General features: G+C 37.8%; 3 protein-coding genes across 3 annotated transcripts; 1 reads left to right on the plus strand and 2 right to left on the minus strand.

Annotated features, from left to right (window-relative positions):
* Positions 1–12779: 12779 nt before the first annotated feature.
* PFICI_14218 (uncharacterized protein) lies at positions 12780–13280 on the plus strand (the record flags this gene model as incomplete). Its single annotated transcript, XM_007842799.1, has 1 exon — positions 12780–13280. The coding sequence occupies one exon, from the start codon at positions 12780–12782 to the stop codon at positions 13278–13280; it is 501 nt and encodes a 166-aa protein (XP_007840990.1).
* Positions 13281–14593: 1313 nt separating this feature from the next.
* Positions 14594–15457, minus strand: PFICI_14219 (uncharacterized protein; the record flags this gene model as incomplete). The annotated part of the gene is made up of 1 exon (XM_007842800.1): positions 14594–15457. The coding sequence occupies one exon, from the start codon at positions 15455–15457 to the stop codon at positions 14594–14596; it is 864 nt and encodes a 287-aa protein (XP_007840991.1).
* A 655-nt stretch (positions 15458–16112) lies between these two features.
* Positions 16113–17915, minus strand: PFICI_14220 (uncharacterized protein; the record flags this gene model as incomplete). The annotated part of the gene is made up of 1 exon (XM_007842801.1): positions 16113–17915. The coding sequence occupies one exon, from the start codon at positions 17913–17915 to the stop codon at positions 16113–16115; it is 1803 nt and encodes a 600-aa protein (XP_007840992.1).
* Between the last annotated feature and the right edge of the window lie 2292 nt (positions 17916–20207).

Here is a 20207-nt window from a genome sequence, read left to right on the forward strand (position 1 = left end):
TAATTATTAAATTTATAAAAAAATATAATTTAATATTTTTTTAATATATTAAATTTATTATTTGCCTTTTTAAAATTTTTTTTGAAATAAATATAAATTTTTATTATTTAATAGCTTTTAAGCGTATTAGCTATCGAAAATTATAACGGTTAAAAAATTATATTAAATTTAGAATTAGTAATAAGGAGCTTTAGTATTTACGTTTAAAATATTTAGGAGTAGATATATTCCGAAATTTGATATACCGAACGAAAAATATTAAAATTTAAGGAATACGATAATTCGATTGCGAAATATACGTTTAAATTTCCGTAAGCTAAATAATTTTTAGAAAAGCTCGAGAATATTAGTTTATAAAACCTTTTTATCGAATTTTAATCGATATAATTTATTATTTAAAAGCTTTAAATAGGTTTTTTAAAGCGTTTATTTTTAAAAAAAAAATCTAAAAAGTATTTTAAATATTTATTAGAATTAAAAAAAGCTTTAAAAGTTATTTTTATAATTTAAAATTTCGTTATAATAATAAAAAAATAATATAAATTAAACGTTTTTATATTATTTTTCGACGGAAAAAGCTTTTTAATATTATATTAAAAAAAAAAAATTTTAAGCGTTAAGTACGACGGGAAAATATTAAGCTAAAAATTAGCGCTTTTTATATTTATAAATTTTATAAAAGTATTAAAAAAGCTAATAAAAAAATTAAATAAAAAACCGTAAAAATGCTTTAATCGGCTAACCTTTTTAAGCTCTTATAGGGAAAGGCTTTTAAAGCCGTTATATATTTATATAATATAAGCCTATTTTAATTAAATAGTTTTAAATCCCTAAACGAAACCCTAAATTCCTGGTTTCGGGGATATTTTCGATAATATATACCGGAATTAATTAAAGCTTTAACCGATAATTTGCGGCTTAATTAGAATTTAATATACGTATATAAATGCGCGTATTATCCTTTAATTAAAGATCGGGAATAAAACCTAAAGTTTATTCGATAAAAAACCGAATATAAAATTTATTTAGGTTATTTAGTAGGTTATTATACAAATAACCTTTTTCGAATTTAGGTTTTAAATATAAAAAATATAATTATAATACGTAATATTAAGTTTAATAAAATACGGTTTTATAAAAGAAGCATCCGGGAAAAAAAGCTTGCTATTTAGTAATATAAGCGCGATAATATTATTTAAAAAATCGAAATTAGTAAACCGAGCTATATTAAAAACGATTTATTTGTTAAATTAGATTTATAGAATATATATAATAATTAATAGATTTTATACGATTTAAAGGGTAAAAAGGCTAAAAATACGGTTCCTAATAGCTTAATATAAATCGTTAAATAGTTCGAAAATAATAAAAAGATTAATTATCCCGATAATTAGGAATTGAATATTTATTTAGATATTTTTTTTAAAAGCTGCTAAAGCTTTTAAGCTAAAAATATATATAAAATTATTATTTTTAAAAATAACGCCTAAATTTTAAATTATAACCGGATTAGCTAATTAAGGTTATAAAAATATTTTATTAGTAAATATAGAGGATAAGCCTTAAAATTTTTACCGTAAAATATATTCGAACGGATAAAACGGGATAAAAAAAATTTATTAAAATATAATAAAAGATATAAAATCTTTAAAAATAATAAATAAAAATTTTAAAAAAAATTAATTTATAAACGCTTCCGAATATTAAAACGAAGCTAATATTAAAATTTATATTAATATTTCTAAAATAAAGATTTTAATTAAATTTATTAATTTAGGAGAAACGTTTTTACCGATAATTAAAGGCAGACCTAAAAAAAGCTCGAAAAAATCGATTATTAGCGATAAATTATTACGAAGGTCGATTAGGGAAAAAAAAGCGCTAAATAAGTATTAAAAAATATTCGCGATTTTCGATTTAAATTTATTTTAGTTAGAATTTTTAGATTTAATATTTTAGGCTTCCTAGGAAACCGATCCTAAAAAGCATAAAATTTTATATTATATAATAGCTATAGCGATACTAAATTATAAACTCGAGCGGTTAAAATTAAATTTAATAATCGAAATTGCTTTAAATAAAAAAAAAAAGCTTAAAATATTAAAAAGAATTTCTTTTAACCTTAAAGAAAAGATATACCGTAATAAAGTTTTAGCTTTTTTAAAACGGTTTTTTAATTTTTAAAATTATAAATTCCGAAATAGTTTTTTTTAAATAATATATTTAAAGCTGCGAATTTTTATTTTTAAAAAAGTTTAAAAGGAGCGAAAACGGGAAAAAAGATTTGGAAAACTAATTTTATTTATATAGGTTTAAATATATAAGTTCGACGAAAATAATTATTTTATTAAATTTAAAGCTCGATTAATAGCAAAAAGAGATTTATAAAAAGGATTTATTAAATAAATTTATACCTTAACTTTAGTTATAAAATTGTTTAGAATTATAATAGCGGTAGCTGCAAAATTCGATTTTAAATATAAATAATACGACGTAATAAAGGCGTTTTTAAACGCTTTTAAAAGGAATTTAAAGCTAGTATATTACGAACTTTTTAAGGGATTTAAAATAATTAGGAAATATTTAAAATTTTAAAAAGTATTATACGGGCTAAAGGATTTATTATTATTTTGGTATCGGGAGTTTAATAGTATTTTAGCCTAATTGGGTATAAAGGCGTTACCGGAAAAACCGTATTTATTTTATAATTTAAATAAAACGGTATTTATAATCTTTTACGTAAACGATATTTTTATTTTATATCGAAAAGAATATAAAAACGTAAAAAAAAAGCTTTTCGACTAAATTAAAGGGAGATATAAGTTTAAATTAAAAGGAAACGTAGTTTAGTTTCTCGGTATTTATATTAAAAGAAATAAAACTAAAAAAATATTATTTTTTTTATATAACGTTTATATCGAGAAGATTTGCGTTAAATTTAGGGTAAATAATAATTTTTATATTTTAATAATACCGATTTTATGCGAATTAATATTAAAATATATTAGGAGCGTTTTAAAATAAAAAATTAAAAGATATTAAAAATTTATCGGGTATATTTTATATATAGCTATTATTATCCGATTAAATATAGCTTTTTTAGCTATTTTGCTTTTATATTTTTTTATAAATCCCGGATTTTTATATTTTAAATACGGATTTTAGGTTTTAAAATATTTATATAGAATTAAATACCTAAAAATCTAATATAAAGGGAATAAAGAAGCCTAAGTCCTAATAATAGTTAATAATATTTTATTCGCTAACGACTTTGAATTAAAACGTAATTTTTAAAGGTATATTATTAAGCTTTTCGGTAGTTTAGTAATATAAAAAGCTTTAAAATAAGTAATAGTTTTAATTAATATTATAAAAGCTAAGCTTTTTGCTTTTTTAAAAATAAGCAAAAAAAATATAGCGTTTTAACGCTTTTATAAAAATATCTAATTTTAATTTAAAGGAATTTGGAATATTTATTGCGATAATTAATAAATAATTCGATTAGTTATTTATAAAGCTTTACGGGTTATTATTAAGCTTAAATATATCGATTTAAATAATATATAATTTAAATAAAAATATATAAAAGGTACTTTTATTATTATATACCTAAATACCGAATATATATTAGCAAATAAATTTATAAAAGTATTACCGAAATAAAAGTTTAAATAATTTATCGTATATTTAAATTTAAAAATCGTAATATTAAAAATAAAATAAATTATTATTTTAAAAATTTAAAAAAAATAAAAACGCGAAAATACGGCTTAATAAGCTAAAATATAAAGGCTTAAAGGCTATAAAGATAAACGGAAAACGAAAATATTATTTTTAAATTTATATATTTTATTTTTTAACCGTTTTACCGTTTTTTAGCTTAATAAGTTATTATATACCTTTTTTATATTAATTTTTATTTTTTATTAAAAGCGTAATCCTAAAAAGACTTTTTATCCCGCTTATATAAGCTTTTGGATAAAACTTTTTTTTAATTTGGCTAATATAAAAATAAAATAATTTTAATTACGATTTAAAATTAATTTTTAATACGCTTTTTAGCGTTTTTATAGTTATAAAAAGCAAACGTATAACCGATTATATAAGGATTTTTAATTTAAAAAATTGATTAATAGTTTTCGAAAAATAAAAAAAAGGGATATTTATAAAGCAATATAATTATAATTATTATTAAAATAGCGCTTATAACGGTTTTTATTTTTAACGGTATAATATAGCCTATTAAAACGGCCTTTTATAACGCTTTTTAAATAATAAAGGCAGGGCTTTTAAAATTCGCTAATAATACGCTTAAAAGGCTTTTTAAACGAGGAAAAAAGATTAAAAGCGTTTTTTAAAAAAATTGGCTTTTTTATATTATAATAAAAGCGACCTTAAGCTAAAATTAAAAATTTATTACGGCGAAATTAATAAAAGGATTTAGGGATAAAAGTATTATTTTTGGTACGAATTAGGAGATTATCGGTTTTAATAAATTTAAAAACCCGAAATCGATAGTAAAAGCGGCGGTTAAAATAAAAAAGATTTTTAGGCTTATTAAAGCTAATAGCTTAAAATTTACAAACCTAATTAGCTTTACGATTTCGGTTAATTTATTTAATAAAAGAAAAATAACGGCTAAAAAGCTCGTTGATATTAATAAAAAATTTGTTAAAATTTTTAGAATTAGGAACGCTAGTTAAATTAATATTAATTATCGAAATATTTCGAAAAGCTTTAAATAGCTTTTTTTTAAAGGATTAGCCTTAAGCTCGAAATTAGTTTTAAATTCGGAATTAGGATTATTAAATTTAAGGTTAATTTCGAAATTAGGTTTTAATTTAAAAAAAAAGGTTCGAAAGGTCGATAGGAATTACGCCCGGTATATTTTGCGCTTATATTTGTTTTGCCGAAGCTTATTAAATTTAGGGATTTAAATTAAGCGGGAATTCGTAAATAGGAAAAATTATAGGATTTTTAAAACGACGAAATTAAGGAGGAATAGGAATAAAATTAATAGGTAATAGCTCGTTAAAAAAATTAGATTTAAAAGGCAAGGGTTGCAAAAAAAGAGCTTTGCTATTATTATTTCGGTTAGTTTTAGCTTTAGCGAGCTTAAAGGTAATTTAGGAACGACGATTAATAGCTTTATATTTAGCAAAACGGTAAAACTAATTATCGGGATAACGAAAAATAGTTAAAAACGAACGGATAAAGCTTTTAAAACTTTTATTACGTTTAAAAAGGGAGCGTTTATTTTTAGGTATTATAACGGCAAGTTTTAAAAATTTAATAACGATAATAAATTTAAGGATAAAAAAAAAAGGAATTTAAAGTTAATAAAGCTTAAAAAGCTAAATTAAATAAATCCGGAAAAATTTAAAAAAGTGGATATATAATAAAAAAGGAAGAAAATAAAGCTTAATATATAAAAGGAAAGTTTTCCTTTTATAAAAGGGAAAAACCTACGGTTAGGATTTATTAATTAGAAAATTAGTTATTAATTTTAAAGCAAAAAGTAAATTAATAACAGATTTTTATAAATTAGGAAATTTAAAATCGGACGGAATAGGCAATAATTATTAATTTTAAAAAGGCAGTTATTAATTTTAAAATTAGTTGCTTTTTAAAAAGTTAGCTATAAAGTTGTTTAAAGCCGAAAAAAAAGAGCTTACGGAGCTTAGAAAAGGTGGGATAAACGGATATTAACAAAAACCAGGTTTTTGGTTAAATAATTATTTAATCGCCTAAAAAGAAATTAAAAACCGAAATTAAATATTAAAAATTAGGAATATATATCCTGAATATATAACTTTTAAGCTTTTTTAGGACGCTAAATTAATTTAGGGGATATATAACGGGATATTTACTTTATATATTTATAGTTTTTAAAGGGATTTTTAAATTAAACTAATTAAGCTTTATAAGAGCTCCTGGATAGGTATATAAATACGACCTACCTTTTATTTTATTTATATAAAATTAGATTATTTTTAATTACTTATTTATGCCTATATACCGCTCCTATTAGGTGATATTAAAACCCTAGATCACAAACTCCTCTGACTATTATAAAAGCTGAGACTTAAATCCCAAAAAATTAAGCAGAAAGCTCGTGATATTTAAGTGAATGGGTCCCGATATATTAAGGATTATACCTTGGTATCCAAGCCCTGACAACGGTCTTCCGGCATTCGTTTAGCAGCAAATATAGCCTGCCGTTAAAGGCAGGGTTTTATCGCTTTTTAAATAATCGCTCGCCGAAAAGGTTTTATTTTAATAATAGCGGCATACTAAAATAATACTACTTAAAAAGCCGGGCAAGGCAAATTACACTACTGCTAAAGCATGGCGTTTAATCTCGTTTTTATTAACCTTAGGTAAAGTGCTCGAATTAATAATGGCTAAAAGGACTTTGTATATAATAAAAAATACGGATTATTGCCTACGAACCACTTCGGTGCGAGGAAACAACAATTAGCTAAATAAGCAGTGCTCCTCTTATAAAAGCACATTTATAAGGCATAGCGTCGACGACAAATAATAAGCCTCGTTAGTTTCGATATTAAAAGAGCATATAATAAAATATATAAGGAGCGGCTTATTTAAAGGATGGAAGCGCGAGGCATTCCCTTAAATTTAATAAAATGGATTAACGCATTTTATTCTAAGTATACGGCTATAATCGAAATTAATAATTGTACGTTTAAAAGCCATAAATTATTATAAGTAAAACTGCCGCAAGGCTCTTTTTTATCGTTAATTTTATTTTTATTTTTTAACGCAAACCTTGTTTAGCATTTAATTAATAAGGCATATAAATCGGTTGCCTTTATCGACGATTATACAGCGTGGGTAGCGGGTCCAACAGCTTAAGCGAACGAAGCAAGCATTTGCGCGATTACCGATAAAGCTCTGGATTAAAAGGTCGCAGTGGCGCTATATTCGAGGCAGAGAAGACGGCTATTATCCATTTCGTCGGAAAGCTTCCCGAGTGAATAAGAACCATTTCCCGATTAAGGGCGAACGGGTGTATCTATAAAACAAGGTCAAAATCCTGGGGGTCACGATGGACTCGCAGTTACGATATAAGCAATATATGGCTCGAGTCTCGAGCAAGGCGCTAAAGGCAGCCCTCGAATTAAAACGGCTAAAGGGTTTTTATTAGCAACCGCCCGACAGCTATTTACCGCCATAATAGCTCTTATTATAAATTACGCATCGAATATATAAAGATACGCTTATGGCGAGCGGATAATGCATATTATTAACCGGGTGCAAAGAATAGGTGTATAAGCGATAATAGGGGCTTTTAGCAAAATAGCCACTATAATAAATAAGGCTAAAGCATATATTTTATCGGCTTAAAATCGCTTTATTAAGCGAGTAATTAAGCTTTAAGTCGATTTATATACGCTGCCGATAAGTAACCCGCTTCGCACGGCAGGGTTTCGTATATTTATACGATTTATCTTGCCGATATAATAACTCGCAGAAAATATAAAAAGTGTGCCGAGGAATAGATTTAAAATAATTAACGCTTATTTAGTCGAATTATAGGTTAAGCGGGCCGAAGTCGTAATTAAAAATAGCGATCGAGCAACCGAGCTAGCTAGCGCGCAATAGGCAATTCGCATCGCCACCGCTAGCTTAAACAGAAACGATCTAATAAGATATGGAGTTGCTATGCGATTTCCAGACTCCACCTTGGTAAAGGAGAAATTTACGCTATAGTCGGTGACCCTAGGCACAAAGGAAGAGCAGAACCCGTATATAGCGGAATTGGCCGCTATAGCGCAGGGCCTGCCAATCTTCAGGCAGCGAGTCATACTAATATTCACGAGTAATAATAGTGTTATATTAAATATAAAACGACCGAGGCAATAATTAGGTCAGTAAAAGATTGCAGATTTCTATGCGTTTATAGCTTAGCTTAAAAAAAAGAAAATTAAGATTATTATCGTCCAAAGGGCGCAGGAAAACACAAAAGGCCGAGAAAACAACGAAGAAAACGAAAAAAACCAATAATAATACTAACCGCAGTGCCGGCCACAGCACCGTAGCTTTACAGCATTTGGCCAAAGAAGCGGCCCGCAAAGCGACCCTCGCAGGCAGTTCACCCTACTAAATCATTCCATTCACCCCAGAGGACTATCTTAGTGGTGGATGCACTTCACCGAAAAGTTACCTTTGAACTGGAAACCAGTAAGGAGATTTCCGGAGAATGCACCCCTTATACGGGTTCAGGGCAAGATGCAAGACTTCTCGGTTTATTCTGGGCAGAACAACAGCCCGGGCTGAGATCTTATGTGTACCGCTTCAACGTTTTTCTTGGGTCGTTGGAAGACACAAAGAAGCGATTTGCAGAAGCTAGAAAACCGGAAGATATCTATAAAACGCGAGAAGCCAGAATAGGATGGATTGTCCTTCATATCCTTGCTGCTCAACGTCAATTCCAGGGTCACGACGTATTGTACTTGCACGTTCAGGTTGAAACTGATGAAAATGTCAAAGCTCAAATGGTTTCAAGATCAGCTCTTTTTATAGCTGAACACGAGGAACAGGTTGCTGAATCGCGAAGACTCGCTGACGAGGAAATGGCGATTCAAAGATGTGGTGAAGAAGATGCGCAAAGACGCGCCGAGGAAGCAGCTGGAGACAAAAAGTACTGGAACCGTCTTTCTGTCCAAGTGTCTGCTTGTTTTATTGCTATTTCACCAGGTATTGTAGGTTTCATTCTGCTTGTTATTCCGAAGAAATAGATTAGCGGGGAAGGAATCATTATTATATAATAACAAATATATTGAAAATAAATAAAAAGGGGTCGCAAAAAACGAAAATGCGAGATCGGGAATAAAAAGAATTCAAACCTCGCTCACTTAGGACATCAGTGAGATGTTTATATCTCTTATGTTCGTGTCTCTTGTCCTGTCTTGATGGACGAAAGAAGGTGTAGGTCTTGAAAAGATATGATATTCAGATAACAAACAACGGGGACCACATAGAACACTCTATTGAAGGTGCGCAAGGTGTATATCTAATTTGCACCTCCAAGCTATTTTCTGCTATGATACCAACCACAAAATGAGTAGATTTAAGAAGTGTGGGTTCACTGGATCTCGACAAAGATCTGGTGTAAGCTTTGTCCCTACCATATAACAAAACACGCCTCCTTTCAGCTTATTCCTCGCCATGAGATTATCAAAGGTACTTAGAACTAACACTGATAGAATTGTCTCACCTAAGTCAATGTGAAAGAGAAGATAAAATCAAGAAAACGTGAGAAAGAAGTCTGAGTTGATCCCACAGATCTACGAAAGAGAGGCGTTGAAGAGCTATCTAACATATCCGATCAGGTGATCTGCGGTAGGTACTGACTACGTCAGTGCAACAACTTAACTACCTAGCTAGTAGTAATAAAACTAAACAAAAGAGTATTCAACCGTCAGGGTTTTTAAAATATAAAAACGTGGGCTCCGGGAGGGATGACTGCCCAGGAATACAGATGAGGCCAAGTAGGCCCGATACGACGTTCTTGTACTACATCTTCTTCATTATCCATTATCCATGATTACCGAGTATGTTTCTCACATTTGCTGTAGCACCTCGCGTTTCATATAAGCAACATCATGGGAGGCTTCCTTTGCTATCAGATTATCCATCGTCATTATCGCAAAGATCAGTCAGGGGTCACAAATCTGACGATTACGTTGTGATCGGGAAACCCTGGCAAGGGTTACATACCGTACGCATCGCGATAAAGCGACTACTCATAAGAAGACACTCGTGATGAATAGTTCACCATTCTTATCATCTACGGCGAGCCTTTCATTATTTGGGCTCCGAGGAGGACTGGCTATAGCCTACTAATTAGCCTCTAAGGAATCGGAGCTCACATCCCACGGCGAGCGAGGCCGCCCCATCGATCGACCATCCACTACTTCATTGATCTTGCCTTTACTGTCTCCTGCTCGACCTCATTACGGAATCTCTCAGTCCCGGTTGGTGGTGCAGCATAGAACAGTCGTATCCGAACGAACAGCACCGCCAGCTGAAGCACCCCCCCTACAGCCCGGCATATGGCCAGACGGGCCACGCTCCATTAGTCCTGTATCGTTTGAATCTGACTAGCCACCACCCACTCACCTGGCGAGGATTAAATCCAGTTAGTACCTAGTGTATGCCTTATGGTCACTATTTTACGTCTTTTTCCGAAGAACGCCCATGCCCCTAATGTTTATCAATGACTCGCAAACATGATTTTATGAATATCCAAGTACAACAGCAGCCACCTTACACCTCTCAGTGATCCGCGTCATTCATTTATTTGACACCTGCACTCCAACTGATTGATTAAAAATGGGTTGTCTTCCTACCTAGCCGCGGTCCAAAGTTGCGATGGCATATACAACATATGTAGCTCCAGGATATCTGGAGAGGTAGTCCATTGTCAAGATCAATCAGGTACCACTCTGTGAATGTGCAAATCATGTGACACTAAAACGATGCAATGAATTACCTCGCATCATCGCCGGGCATTGACAGAGGAAAAAGGGATGCACAGCCCAGAATAATATCTTGAGGGCTAATAGAGATAATTTCACTGCTCGCATGGCAGTTTTCTATGTTACAACATAGTGTCTGTCAGTCCTTTGCTCCGTCACTATCAGAGACTTGCATGCAGTGACTAAAGATCGAGATCCCGTGGTTGGAAATGTCTGTTACGTCGATGTTTGCATGATTCGAAAGGCTTGGAAACCCAATGTCTTATTTAGGGATATTCGATGACCCGTCTGAAGCGCATTCCAAGGCCTGGTGGTGTTAAGTTGAACGATGATCCTTGTTTGAACTGATCCAGGGTGATCCTTTTCTGGAGACAAGACGTCATCGAAAGGGCAACATAAAGGTCAGGTTTGGCCCCCAATTCCTCTTGCCAGATTCAGTAGCAGGTACCATGAATTCGACCAAGGTCATCCTCATCCAGCGCGACTCCAGTCGTCAGGCCACGCGCTTCAAAGTTGGCGGATACCGTCCTGGTCGTTCCTAAATCCCATCGACCAATTCGGTCATGATGGAAAGATTGGTTTAGAGGTCGCTCGATTCCAAGCTACTGGCGAGCACGATGGCTGAGTAGTGGAGCCCTGCAAAACTAGGGACGGTGCCAAGCGGTAGGAAGGTTCACCGTTCTGCCCTCTGAGAGACTACAGACCTACTGGAATATCTAATGAAATATCGGCGAGTCCGAGTGCCGGGAAAGGGTTATGCTTTTATTTACCTAATAGTAGACTTCGTCCCTTATTGTGCCGTCGCGAAATGTCTACTGTGTCGACTCAGAGCTGGATAAATGGATGATTCCGGCGGGTGGGCGCCTACTTACTTGTTAGCTGATTCAAAGCCGTTATGGTGGACTGTGGGTCTCATCTAGCGATTCACTGCCGTTATGGTGAGGCTTCCAGCTAACATTCTGTACTAGTTAAATCCCTAGGTAGACTAACATTACAATCTAGTGCCTCCGGCTTTTCTCCCGATTTTATTGATATGAGATTGGCACGGAAAAGTTGTGTCAGTATCCACATGACCAATCCTGAAGCATTATTACCTGATCGATACAGGAAAGTTCGCACAAGAGATAGAAAGGCCAGTGGTGGTTCTAGACGATTGTGTCAATGCCCGTCCAGGTACCGACCGCATCCGGGCCGAACGGTAGGCTGCAGTTAAAGTAAGCCGGATAGGACCAATGTCTCAATTGAGAACAAGCCTTAATGTCAATCGAAGCGTAAAGGCTAATGGACAATGTCAAGGAACTTTTGTCACTTAGCAAACTTTTCAATTCTCTCTCTTTGCGCACACTTAGTCGGAATTTCTATACATAGTATGATATGATGAAGTCGATCAAACTAGCCACAATTGTAGCACGCGCCAATACTAAGCAACTAAGAGTGGCACGGTGGTGGACTAAAAGATCCGTGGCCCTTCACTACCCGTTTGGGCCTCCACAGGAACGAACAAATCGTTTTGCATCCAATGAAGAGTTTGGAATCATCTCTCACCTGCCGATCTTTGATAAATCCAGCATTCTGCTCCATTCTACTAACTCTGAGCTAAACTATAGCGGCTTGGCTATTGTTGCCTCAATCTGAATTTAGTCTTGAACAAACAATTGTGATGGCGCCGCGCCATGAATAGCCTCGCAGCGTGGCCTTTGCCATTCCCTACCACACTACTGGTCGGTGAATGATTCAGGCAGACTACTTGATACATGTAATTGTATCGCCATATGTGGCAGAGTTTTATTGACAGGTGCATCTTGGGACAAAGGCGAGAAAATCAAATGATGAGTAGATATGAATCTTTTATTGAGTTTGGAATTACTATAATTTTCATAATTGTAACAAATTTCAGGAACAAAAAAAGGCTATATTGTACTGAATGTGGCGTAAATAAGCATATATTTAGAGGGATTCATGCTTTACATCATCTGCCATCCTTGTCCTTGTCCACCCGTTATGCTGGATTTATATGCTTGCAAGTATCATATTGATAGTGACGATACTACTTGGCGCTTGTTCAAACATATTCAGATCTAGGATTTGTGTAGTCATTCGAATGATGTATCGACACGGTCCTGGCGTTGTGTTTTGAATATAAAAGAGAGACAATTCTCCTGAGAACATCAATTTTTTTCTGTCCATCAGCCAGCTTCTCTTTGCACTTGCACAATCTGACCAATCATCATCCTATCATCATCTCCTCTCCAAACAAATTTACAAAAAGTCAAAATGGTCAATATGCTTCGATACACTCTTGTCCTAGCACCTCTTCTGGTGACAGCACTTCCTCAAATCGCACCCCGCGACGATGTCCCCAGCTATTGCGTTCCTCCCTTCAAGACTGACGCCGACCAAAACTACGTCTACGTCGATAATACCGGCATGTGCGAGGAAACCGGCGACTGCAAGAACGCCTGTGTTACCTTTATCCGAAGCACTGCGTGCTCAGGCACTGGATACGACGATCAGCAGATCACAAAGATCCAGAAGGGAATCTATGAACAGATTGCCAAGGATGGGTTCACCGAGTCTACTATTGTAGACAACTGGACCTTTACCTTTGTCGGTGGCACCACCGCCTTCCCTAACCAGGCCGTTCGCGCCGAGTTCAATGCCGGAACCACTGTCTTCAAGAACGATGGCAACACCTTCTTGCCCAGCAACATTTACTTCACTTCTGTCGATGACGCTGGAAAACATTACATCATCCAGGGCACCAACGTTTGTTAAGCTGAGCTGATCCACTGGGTTTCATCTTGGCCACATTCAATTTGGATTCTTTATTGCTTTACTTTTGGTTCTGCTTTCATTTCTGAGTCGTGTTAGGGGGGGGGGGGGGGGGTGAACATGCATCAGGTCGTTTGCAAATGGCGATAAACATAGTTTGGTCTGCATTATCTGGTGTTGTAGATAAAATATACACGTTTTGGCCGATTGATATTCCTCCGCTCTCTCTCTTTCCGTGTATGCGTTTCATAAAAGTGAGATGGTGTAGATAATGTCTTACTGCATCTCATGCAATGTAATTTGTAATGACTCGGGTTAAACCACGTGCGGCTATAGTTACCAGCCTGTTGCAGTTATTCACTGATTAATGTGATGAACAAATTTTGGATAAAACATAGATCCCATTGGAAGAATTGAATTCGTCAGTGCCCTTGCCTGTGTCGTGCCGAATCCAGATAATATTTTTCACGCGGTGACTGGACCAGATACCTGTTGTGTCTGGTCTTGTTTTAACTAGATTAGGATTTATATGAGTTCCTGTCGTCGTAAAAGAAGAAGAGAAAGAACAGGTGAAAGGAATTGGGTTTGCAACGTGGAGAAGATGATTGATACGATCAAAACCTATCGTGTTTTATTATACCAGCACCATTGTTAAGTTGAGAGTGGATTGTGTCGGAAGACCATGCCGAACTGTATACTCGTGCTAATGGTACCACCAACTAGGAGCCAAGACCTTGTAGAGCGGCATCGTGTACCCAAGCATCGAATTCATGGATCTTATCACCTGTATTCAAATCATTCACTCTGTTACTCCTCAGAACCAACACCTCGGATGATCAATGCTGCGACGGCGCCCGTGTGACACATGTTGACGGCCAGCGGCAAAGGAGAAACAACGAAGCGGATACACAAAATCTTGTGACTGTGTTGGTTGCCATCATAGCTGTTAAACCTGGGCACAAACATGTGTGATGTGATGATTGTGGATGTTCTGTAATGTCCAAAAGACAAACAGATTCATTTGGCTATGATATTTTCGCAAGGTGCATATTCTGGCCAGCTGCCCCTGCCGCAGCGGCATGGAAGCAACAAGCTGCTTTGCGTAAATATGGCGCAGTAGCACCAGATCCAGTTGCATGTTTGGTCGATAACTTCTAGTGACAATATGATCGATATAGACATAAGTTCCGACTTTCTGTAGACAGGATCGAGCTCAAGACGGTTCGAGGATCAAGAGTTCGCAAGCCTCGCCTAACATTATCCTGTAGGCGGCAGCCTAGCACAACCCTTACCCCAAGCACCGTTGTCGCTAGAAGCTAAACTCGCTCAAAGTTTTCACTTTTTTCTAAGGCTACCTTGATGGTCTTGTGCATATTAAACCCCCTATTTCTTTTCTTGACCCCGAATGCATCACGAATGACATAACCACGTTGATTGCTAACCACACGAGTCCCATGCATCTCGAATTCAGTCGAATAATGCGTATGCCCGTAGATCCAGTACTTTACCACATCCCACGTCTCATCGTCGGACAGGACATCTGTGGCAAAGGCAGAGGTCCAAGGATTCTCAAGATGTTCGGGTTTGGATGTCCCCAGAACCAAAGGCGCGTGATGTGTCACCACGAGAACTGACTGGCCCGGGTCTAACTTGGCCAGCTCCGCTTTTAGCCAAGCAACGTCCGACGCGTGCGCGCGATTATGGTTGTCCACTGTCCAGTCCTCGATCCGGCGAAAGTCTTTCACTCTCTGCCGTACAACCTCTTTGGCATCATTGGGGACGTGGGACCAGAGCGTGCAGCCCAAAATCGTCAAATTGGCGGCTGGGAAATCGAATCTTGTTTGTTGGAGGTAGGACAACTTGCCTTGCAAGCATGGCTCCTTTTCCAACCGCCTGGCGGTTGCGTGCGCCTTGGCAAAGTCGAGGCCGTAAAACTCGTGGTTGCCTAGGACGAGAAAGACGCGATCATAGCGTGCGGTCTGCTTGCTGATAAAGTCCAGATAGGCGTCGTAGTGCGAGAGAAGACCAATGTCGCCGGCGAGAATCAGATGTGGTGCAGTGACGGGAAAATCAAAGACGGCATAGTCCTGTCCAACCTCGAGATGGAGGTCAGAAAGGACCTGAAAGAGCAGGGTAGTGCTCGTAGATTTGATCGCGCGATTGGCGGGGCAGGCGCTCATTGTAGAGATAAATCGCTGCATGAATGCTGTTTTCCAGTAACTACTAACCAGTGCAGCAGCCAATACAATCGTCCAATTGCCGTGTGGTCAACGCGGCAAATCACGTACGGTATAGGGACTCTATTAAGTATAAGCAGGTCATCAGTCAATCACCATTTAGCTACCTGTATAGCCATAGTGGACTCGTACGTACAGCGAGGTAGCAATTTTTTTTTGTTTTTCTCTCTTTTTTCTCCAGCTAGTAAAAAAGTCTAGTAGCGTGGAGCTTGCAGCTGTTCGGCGGCTGAAATCCAACAATCATGCTGGCTCCAACAACTAACATTTGAATGCTCAGAACCCTGGGATTCACGCTACGATGTGTAGTAGACAACTTTTACGCGCGAAGTTTCCAAACGTGGATTGTGTTATTGGAGCCACTCGACAATCCATTGTATGTATTTGACTACTTCCGTTATCTCGTTTCGTCCCATTGGGTCATTCTTTCGTGCCTGCGTGCGGTCTCCAGCATGTGGCTTGATTGTCTGTAGACGTAGAATCAATCGTACTAACCTAAGGTTAGGTTACTTAAACACGTATACCGTATGCTCGGCAGCCAATACTGACGCCATAGCTTTGTTGACCAGTGCTTGTTGGACCTATACAAATCTGCTCGCTTTCAAGCCCAATCATCGAAATTGTAAGTTCCAGGTCGACCAGCTTGACAGTAATTGTGCCATCGCCGGTTTGCTTCTATTGTTCGCTCGACAGCCGCTTCAGCCACTTCACGTGCATTGACCGTTTCGCCCAAAATCATAGTTCCAGCATCACGATACCGTGCAATCCGATCAAGGATCTCCTCGCAGTCCTTCCAAATTCGACGCCTGTTTCTCAACCCCAGCAGACGGGGCATATTCCGAGCAAGTTCACAACGCAAACGATACCAATCTGTCTTTTCGGGAGCTGGCAAAGATGCCGTTGAAGGGAGAGGACCTGGCTCGTTTTCCTCTTTGTCGGCAGCTTGGGTCAACGCAGCAATTGCAGCCTGATGCAAGCCATCATCTCCATGACTGCGAGCATCTTCTTCGAGAACATCTATCGCTTGCCAGATTGGTTGTCCACGTTCGACTCGCTGTTCATCTCTGCGGCGCAATTCGGCAGCCCTGGTATAAACCCATTTAGAGTAACCTAGACTGCACCATGCCTCCCAGACCCAAGGCAATTCCCGCAAGGTCAACTTGCGAAATAGTGCTTGTGGCAGCTGGTGAAAGGACCGAGAGGCGAGTCGGAGATTCGCAATGTCTCGCGACTCCAGCTCCTCTAGCACCATAAAACGCAACTCTCGCGGCAGCTGGGCAAACAGGTCATGAGATGCGCAGTCGACTTCTCCAAATACAGGTGTATCGTAACCAAAGTCGGGGTCACCTGTCCGATCCGAGGCAGCCAAAATGGATCCCCATTTGGCACCAATACAGGGATTCGCGACAAGGAATTCGTTGCCGGCGACATGTTCAAACCACTGGTCGTGATTGACAGCGGGATCTCGAGGGAAACTGTAGTAGCCATCCCCGCCCTCAATGATCCACCAATTGATGAGCCCTTCGTAATCAACAGCCCCGTTTCGCAGCATGGAAGCACGTTTAAAAACTTCGAGGCACGTCGGATGAAATGGCATAGAATACTCTTCGGCCTCCTCGGTGATATAAAAAATGTTATCAGCCTTTGGGGAGCTGCAATCATGCCGAGAGGGAAACACTGTCGGCCAATTCATGTCTCGGCTCGGAGATGTATCACAGAGACCGCTAAGGAAGAATCTGCCGGACTTTTCGAATTCCTCATCATCGGACTCGGATTCCCATTCCCCGTCGTTGTCCTTGGGAACAAGGCATTGCAAAGTGGTACATCCAAACATGTCCTCTGCAGAGATAGCGTGTCCATTGAAAGCTCCGTCACAGTAGGTATGTTCAGACCACTTGCAATCTAGTCCACCGGCAATATGTTCATACTCAATCGTGTCATCCTCTGGCGCGTCGCGCTCCGGCAGCATGACCTCGGGTTGTGCCGCAGGAGGAGCCAAACTTTGAATGAAGGCTCTGTATACGTCCGAGGCCTCCGAGGAGCATGACATGGCATCGTCATCCTCGTCCATGGCGGTCTTTGGCTCGCTCTCATAGTCGGAATCGTACTCATAGGGATCGGAAATTTCTTCCGACGACCGATGCATGTAATCGCCGTCTTCTTCCCCATCTTCATCAACCTTAATGGTGAGATCTGGAGCCTGAACAGGGTTGCGGACAACGACCTTGCATCCTGCTGATGGCGAACAAGCCCTCGAGGAGGACACTGAATGCCGACGGGGAAACCCGCCATTACCATATCCTGTATAGTTCCATGCAGCGGATCGCGGCTCTGTCGGTGTTCGAAGGCGGCCAATGTTGAAGCTCATGCCGCAAATCTGACAAGCAATCTCTGAATATCCCATGTTGCCTTTTATGATTAAGAAAATGCATGTGTGGAGACAATGGAATGCGGGTGACGAAGGATGCCCAAGTGCCGCCCGCGGCCTATTTATCGCGTGGTGGGTGGTAATCACATACCAGCGTAAATTAGGCACCATTTGGTCACTGTGAGAACCGCACCATAATGTAGTAAAGTGGACCAGCAGCTAGCAAAGTCAGCGAAATGGTTAGTCTCGTCCTTTGACCGTTAGGCAACCCTCGGTGCCTATCCGTAAGCGTTTACCCTTAGGCTGCCTAGTATCCATTAGCGGACTTGGTTCACTAAGCTAGATGATAGGTATTGGAAGATGTTCTCTACTTTAATGCCAAAAGAGAAAAAAGAGATTTGGTATACAATTTTGCAAAATGAGAACCATACGTAAAGGTCTATCTAAATTTATAATGATTCATCATCTGATCATTTATTGTGTTTTCTCGTGATTGGTCTTTGTGCCTGTATTTCTCGTACACCCGAACCCTGGAGCGTCGCATACTAGTACAAGTGTAAACTATGTGCATACTATAAATAATAATGAGAATTGCGTTGCCACCAACCGGGGTTTATCATGCACCAAAAGCCGAGGAACACTGAGGTTACATTCCCGGATCGCTCTTGATAGGATACTTGAATCAGAAGTCAAGTTTATTCAGCTGATGCATATATGGCTATGCAACCAAGCCCTTGCTACCGCAGCATCACAAGATCAGCGTATGCTGTACTTGGAACAGCAATCCGTACCAAATCCTGTCTTATGATTGTGTTGTCCACCTTTCAAGATTTGGATACGCCATTAGGGTCAGAGCTCTCTCTGATGTGATGCATCCGCCCGATATTCTCAGCGCCAAAGACAGAGGTGGAGTTTGCTCTTCATAACAATAACACAGGAATAGAAAGGGTGATCGTTTTTGGTTTTTTCGGATGCCTCTTTCGTTTGCGAAGTTGTGTAGAGCAAGAATTGTCTCATTCTGATTGTATCTAAGTCGTGGCTCCGGCGCAAATTGAAGTCATGGCAAAATACAGAGCCAAGTTGGTCCACTCGGGTGCAGGACATAACGCATAAAGGACTTACCCGTAAGTGTACCGTCTGTATCTTCAATACCCAAGGAATCTCCATCTCTCTCTGTCATGATCTGGATGGTACTGTCAGCGGGTTGTCGGCGAGTTTTATGCTATGTTCACTTGGATGGCAGGGAGGCTGATCATCTTGCTTGCTTCTTTTTGGAAATTGTGGCGACAATTGGGTTGATCTCAACATTTCTTTCGACAGAAATGAGACTGAAGACAATGGAGGATCCATCCACGTATCATGTCCGTTGGAGGTGATTAAATATCTGTCTCACACTTTCGATATCTCCCGGTCATAAGAGCTGGAACCTGTACCAAGATGAACTCCGCTGAACTGTATGCGAACATACCACTATGGTCCGCGTCGAGCGGAAATTTTGTGCTTATCCCCAGGTATCGGCCCGGTCACCCCTGTGTGATTGATACAAATGCCAACGGCAGAAAGATTATGATAAGCGAATTCAAGATAGATATCAGCCCAGGCAGCCTCTTACCAAAGTCGAATAGGGCCCTCCCTTCTACGAAACACGATCCTTGCCATCAGAGCCAATTAAATTATGCCACCACGGAGTCCATTGGGGGCTTGATGGATCAGCCAAATATAGTTACCAAGAAAAACAAATTTACAATATTATCTGCGAGTGATCGAAATGATACTCGCAACCTCTCCCGAGCTCACTAGTTGAATTTTTTATTGAGGCCTGACTCATATTGAAATAAGAATCAATTTTCTATTTGCGCCTCGTGTCCAAGCAAAGTTCATTAAGGAAGCAACCAACGAGGCTCTTAGGGATTTTATGAGAATGGTCAAACGCTCTGCAGCAGATGACGTCTGGGTAGACATTCACAGCATGCATGCATTACTAAGAAACTTCATCCACGACTGTCATTTATTGGTATGAACTATCAATCAGAATGGCAAATGAACAGGCTATTTTGCCCTACACGAGATTCCTCTTGGGAGTTGTCCCAATTTCGTTTGGCAGACCACTGCCTCCAGCACGAACGTTTCTTGTAGGAGGGTGGGTAAGAAGAAGAGACGAACGATTCTGTCGAATCCGCTGGATTTGAATTCATTCTGTTATAACTTGAATATAGCTGTCTAGGCGCCTTTCTTACACGGTCTACTATAATGCGAGTTACCAAGACCCAAACAAAAACCTTTTTTAGTGGTAAATTTTATTCACAAATTTTAAATAGTTTACATTTT

Source organism: Pestalotiopsis fici (assembly GCF_000516985.1).
Source record: "Pestalotiopsis fici W106-1 unplaced genomic scaffold PFICI_Scf_12, whole genome shotgun sequence".
NCBI lineage: Eukaryota > Fungi > Ascomycota > Sordariomycetes > Amphisphaeriales > Sporocadaceae > Pestalotiopsis > Pestalotiopsis fici.